The following is a 6,000-nucleotide window of genomic DNA, read 5'->3' on the forward strand; positions in this document are numbered from 1 at the left end:
GCAGAACAGTGAGGAAGGTTTCAGGACGTCAGCGTTTGAAAAACACCTGAGTCCTGCCATGTGTTTGGGTTTATGTCAGTGTGGGAGTGAGCCGTTACCGAAGCGTCTTTGACGTGCCAGGTGGATTGACCTCGTCACAGACACTTGCATTAAAGCCAGTGCACGTGGACACTGATATTTTTATTTAAGAAGAGAAATGATTAGGAGGTAGGGTCAGCTCCTGACATAACTGAAACCCAGAAAAGCAGTAGGTTAAACGTGAAGGACGTTTGTCTGTGTCTCACGGCAGCGTGGGGCACGCCCGCAACCCTCGGGGAGCCCCGCCGCCCGGGGGGAGCCCCACTCGCACGCGCAGTGTGTCCTCATAGTCCTGGGGGAGGGCTGTGCGGCCACGTGGGGAGCAGGCCCAGTCCAGGCCCGGGAATGCTCTGGGCGGAGGGCATGTAGAAGGCATTAACAGACAGGAGGAGGTGGCTGGTGAGAGGGGAGGAGGGGAGCTGGAGTGGGGTGGCCCCAGGAAGGAAGCTGTGTGTACAGGCCCATTGAGGCTGGAGGGATGCTGACCCCCTTGGGGAGCTGGAGTTTGGTTCTGAAGCTAAAAATAAAACTGGAGACATAAGTAGTGGCCAGATCATGAAAAGCCATCTTTGCTGTTCTGAGAAGTTTCAGCTCTTTCCTGAGATTATGGAAAATTACAGACAGATAGTAAAAATGATGTGTCATTTTAGAAGGACTGTTTGAGAGGCAGTGGGGGCTTGTGATTTGGAGGAGGAAGGCTGGAGGGAAAATGCCAGTCAGGAGACGGCAGATTTGATCCAGGCCGTGGATAAGGAGGACGTCTGTTTAGTGAGGCAGGACCAGGAGCTGAAGGGGATAGAATCTCTAAAACCCGGAGACAGCTTGGATTTGGGCAAAAGTGAGAGCGAGGAAGCCAGTGTTTCCCACAGTTTATAATTGGTGTTCTTAGTTATCAAACAAAATCAGACAAAAACCTCTTACATCCTGGTTTGTTGTATTTCAAATGTGCATAGTTGCTTTTTTTTTTTTTAAAATAGTTCTGAGACTCATTAGAGGTGATTATGGATTCATGTTGGAGAAACAACTGGCCCACATTTGGTGTATTTTAGTTTTTACATATCTTATGGGGAAATGATTCTCTAAAGAGTACTTTTATAGGCTAGGAGATCTTTCAAACTTAATTATAAAACTTATTTAGTTCACTTTCCACTACATTATCATTAAAACACAGGGCTTGCCTTCTAAAATATTGGTTTCTCTACTGTGGGGTTAGTTGAACTTTCTTGTCTTTTAAGCAAACTCTAATTTAAAATATTTTTTTCTTTTTCATTGAAGTATAGTTGATGTACAACATTATCTAAGTTACAGGCACAGTATGGTGGTTCGCAGTTGTTAAAGGTTACACTCCATTTATGGTTAGTATAAAATATTGGCAATTTTCCCTAATTTAAAACAATTGCACGTGTCGTTTGGACGTTCTGCTGGTAATGAGCCGCTTAGACTGGGGTGATTGGTAGGTTTAACGGCTGGCGTTGTCTCTCCTGATGTTTCTCCGCAGGAGAAAAATGGATCTTTTTTTCAGGTTCTAACTTCCCTGTAGGACTTTTCAACTTTTTGCATTCAGCAGTTCTTGAGCTCCTGGAATATGCCAGGCACTGATTTAAATAGTAGGAGAAGGTAGGTCAGGCACCCTGTCTCTTGTGCACTTAAGAATCTTACATTCTGAATGTAATTCAAGAAAAAAGGGTCTATAACAGGCCTTGAATGTGGTCTTTGCTGACATACCAATTTTGTAACTAATAAAATATGAGCTTTCTCCTTGAGAGTCCTTGCAGCAGCACGGACGTTTCTCGCACACGGCATGTTACGTCACTAGGTGTGTGTGTCCTGTGGCCATTTAGGGACACGCTTTGCATTGTACAGATTGATTTTGGTTGTAACTACTTGCTGATGCAGAACCAGCATTTAAAAAGGAAAGGAGAGACTTCTGATCTCTGGTTCTGCATGTAAGGAGCTTGGAAGTCACTCCATCCAAACAACAAATAAAAAGCTGAACTAACTGAAAAAAATCAACTTTTCTTGGATCTGTCAGAGAGGGCAGGACACAGGCACACGGCTGCTGCCAAGCCTGGAGAGACAAATGAAGACAGGGAGTTGTGGCTTACAGGCGCGGGGACCCAGAGCGAAGCCAGTGAGGGAAGCAGCGCCACGTGGGAAGGCCGGCACAGTGATCAGTGAATTGCAGGAGGCTTGGGGTGCGTGCACACTTCTGAGTTAAAAACTCCAGGGGGACCCAATCATAAGGGCCCCCAATGTATAGTGAGATGTGCCTCCAGAAACTAGACCAGCTTCCCACCATAAATATCTGAGAAAAATTCCCTCAGGCTCCGGCACAGGGAGGGGAAGGGAACCAGAGCCCTTTGTTCTCAGCAAGGCCTGCACTTGGGAGACTGGGTAACCAGAGCCTAACCTGCTGAGAGGTTATCAGAGTTCGAACTGAGGGAAGGGAGGTAACTAACTCTAGCTGACCCTAGCCGTCCTGTTCCACCCAAAGGGGTAGAAAAACCCTAAGGGACAGCTGCGAAGGTCACAGTCCTGAGGCACAGGCTCGATAAGGACTGGGAGCCAGTCCGAGGACTGCAGAAAGCTTCCTCTCCCCCCGCCTCACCACCGCGTACCGAAGGCTTCTTTACAGCAGTTTCTTTTGCCTGGCACATCATGTCCAGCTGTCAAGAAAATATTGCTGAGGGGGGAAAAAAAAGAACAAGAGACATAGTAAACATCAGAACCAGCCGTGGCAGGAAGGTTGGAATTACCAGACTGGGAGCAGCTATGATTAATATGCTAAGGACGCTAATGGATAAAGTAGACAGCGTGCAGTAACAGCGGGCAGGTTAAGCAGAGAGACAGAAACCGTCAGAAAGAGATCCCGAAGGAGAAACGTTAGAGGTCAGAAACACTGTAACTCAGTAGCAGACTGGACACAGCTGAGGCGGGAATCCCTGCGCTGGAGGGTGTATCAGTAGAAACCTCCAAACTGAGAAGCAAAGAGAACAAGACCGAAAAAACCAGAGCAGAGTATCCAAGGACTGTGGGGCAGCTCCGAAAGAAGTAAGATGCATGTGGTGCGAATATCAGAGAAAGAAAGAAAGGAACAGACGCAGCACTTGGAACGACAGTGACTGAGGATTTCCCCCAAGTTAACCTCAGACACCAAACCACAGGTTCAGGGAGCTCGGAGAACACTTGTCTGTGCACGGTACGCGGAGCGTTCAGAATTCCTGTGGTGCGGGCACTTTTGGTGTTGGGATAAGATTTGTTTTCTGGGGCTGTTTCACTGGTTTTTAGATACTAAAGTAAGTATAAATGATAGTACACGTGGTGCTCCAGTTTTGAAAGAGTTTCTGTGTTGTTGAAGTTCTAATCCACCTTGCTGTCCCTGTGTTTCAGGGAATACCTCGGTAAACAGCTCCAGTCTGAACAACCGCAGACCGCGGCCGCCCGGAGCTGAGCGGGCCTCCAGCCTCGGGGTCTCCCGCCTCCCTTCCAGGGGACCGACGGCCTGGAGTGAGGGTCTCAGCAGTGAGGGTCAGGAACGAACAATTTCTCATTTTAGCGTCCTTTTCTTCTCTTGTGTAGCTCTTCCCCATGCTGATTCCCGATAAAAGGATTTGCCCGTTAAGTTGTATTAAAGTAGATGCTTTCTGTACCTAAGGAAAATACTACTGTTACATGTACTGCTTGTCATTTCTCTATTTATTGTTCTCTGGAAATGAATATAGTTATTAAAGGATTCTCACTCCAAATATGCTTTTCTCTTTCCTTGTTCCTTACTTGTATTTTAACAAAAATACCTATTGTCCCAACCAGATTGGGAGAACTGATTTTGCCAAGTAGTGAATGGTAAGTAAATGTTTTGAGATTATGCACATCTACACTGTCTCCTGTCCGTCCATCTGTCCGTCCATCCACACATACATTTTGCAGTAACCCTCTGCTAACATTTAGAGAGCTCCAAATGTTAAATTAACTTTTAACACATCGTGGCCCAAAAGATTTGCTTAGGGAGCTCAGTGAAGAATTTTAGCTTTAGATTATTTTATTGCATTGAATTTTAGTACCTTAAGTCTGTTTCCTTTAATACTTTTCAGTTTAAGTATTGCCAGTATATACCCCCCACCTCCATCACCACTTTATTCTGGAACTCCAGGCCTTCAGTGGGGCATACATGGCATGGAGCACCCCCGCCCCAGATCAGAGCCCTTTGAACCTCGTCACCTGATCTGAGTCTCATTTTTCATTCGTTTCCTAGCAGTTCTCTGAATGTCAAGTTGCTGAGTGAAGGCAGTAAGGCAAATGAACAGTTTACAGGCTGAGTTGTTCTCCTGTGCAGAGACACCCACAGGCCCCGCCCCCTGTGTGAAGCCCTGTGGGAGCTGCAGTTAGGGTGATGGGTGTTCTCCTTGGTCGGTGGGTTCCTGTGACTCAGTGATTTTTCTTAAAGAGTGCATTTCATATTTGCCAAGAAAACAGGTAGACTGATCAAACCAATTTTCTCTTGACTGAAAGTTTCAAGTTTTCAAAACTGCTTAGACCTAGATATTTTTACTTACCGCAACATGGAGAAAACTAGACAGTGGTAATGACAGAGTCTGCATTGGCAAAGGATCTGTTTTGATGTTAAGGTGTTAACGGTCTGTGAAATTATTAGGTTTTTAAGACACTCATGTCTAGAAGTTCTGGTAACCAGCGACACTGAAGTCTTCTGAATTTTGTAAGAACACGTTGATTCTGTGATGTCACACTTTATGATTTGAGTTGCATTTTGCATAACCCTGTGGTTGTAAAGTAGACAGTCGTCCTGGTGGAAATTGTTAGAGCTGCAATCTCCAAGAAATGCTTTTGTACAGGGAAGCATTATTCCCACGTCCTCATGTTTTAATTATTATCCCAAATATTAAAATGAACTATATCTAGGCACCTTTTTTTCCTTTTAAATCTTTACACTCAGCTTACAGAACTTATTTATAACAATTATAAAACAATCACTTTCATTTTTTTCTGTGCTTCATGTTTTTGATTAACATTCAATGGTTAAATCCTTCATAAATTTAATACCGCTTAACACTTTCAAGTAAACCACAAACACTAACAGTGGAATTCTAAATCCAACAAAGAAAATCTAAGTAGGTAACATTTTTTAAAAAAGGACCAGTTAATCATTTATTCCATTAACAGTCTAGAAGCTGTCATTGGGTACCCAAGTATGAAATTCCAAATCTGTTCTGAGAATCACCTCTTTTTTTTTTCCTTCTAGTTTTATTGAGATATAATTGACATCTAGCACTGTATAAGTTTAAGGTGTACGGTGTTACGATTTGACTTACGTCATGAATTGACCACAGTAAGTTTACTGAACGTCCATCTTTTATACATACAAAAATTAAAGAAATAGAAAAAAACTTTTTTCTTTGGGATGAGAACTCTCTGTCATTCTCTTAACAACTTTTATACATAACATACAGCAGTGTTCGTTATATTTATCATGTTGGACATTACATCCCCGGTACTTATCTTATAACTGGAAGTTTGTACCTTTTGACCACCTTTATCCAATCCCTCCCCTCTCCCGCCACTCCCTGCCTCTGATAACCACAAATACGATTTCTTTTTCTATGAGTTTGGTTGGTTTTGAAGTATAATTGACCTACATCACTATGTTAGTTCCTGGTGCACAGCATAGTGATTTGATATTTCTATAATTTCAAAATGATCACCAACCAGGTAAGTCTAGTTACCACCTGTCCCCACACAAAAACATTACATAGTCATTGACTGTATTCCCCACACTGTACATTTCATATTCATGACTCATTTATTTTGTAACTGGAACTTTGTACCTCTTCATCCCCCTCACCTCTGTCTCTCATTTCCCCTCTGGTAGCACTTGTTTTATCTCTGTGTCTCTGACTCTGTTTCTGT

At 43.7% G+C, this 6,000-nt stretch overlaps 1 protein-coding gene across 5 annotated transcripts in view; it reads left to right on the forward strand.

The window, feature by feature from the left end:
- Window positions 1-3,824, forward strand: part of ATP6V1H (ATPase H+ transporting V1 subunit H) — a 67,831-nt gene extending 64,007 nt beyond the window's left edge. For all 5 annotated transcript variants that reach the window (XM_072951977.1, XM_072951980.1, XM_072951975.1 and 2 more), the window contains one exon: window positions 3,469-3,824. In XM_072951977.1, the coding sequence (XP_072808078.1) occupies window positions 3,469-3,529 (61 nt within the window). In that variant the 3' untranslated portion in view covers window positions 3,530-3,824. The remainder of the gene's footprint in view (window positions 1-3,468) is intronic.
- Window positions 3,825-6,000: the final 2,176 nt, after the last annotated feature.

Source organism: Vicugna pacos, chromosome 29 (assembly GCF_048564905.1).
Source record: "Vicugna pacos chromosome 29, VicPac4, whole genome shotgun sequence".
Lineage (NCBI taxonomy): Eukaryota > Metazoa > Chordata > Mammalia > Artiodactyla > Camelidae > Vicugna > Vicugna pacos.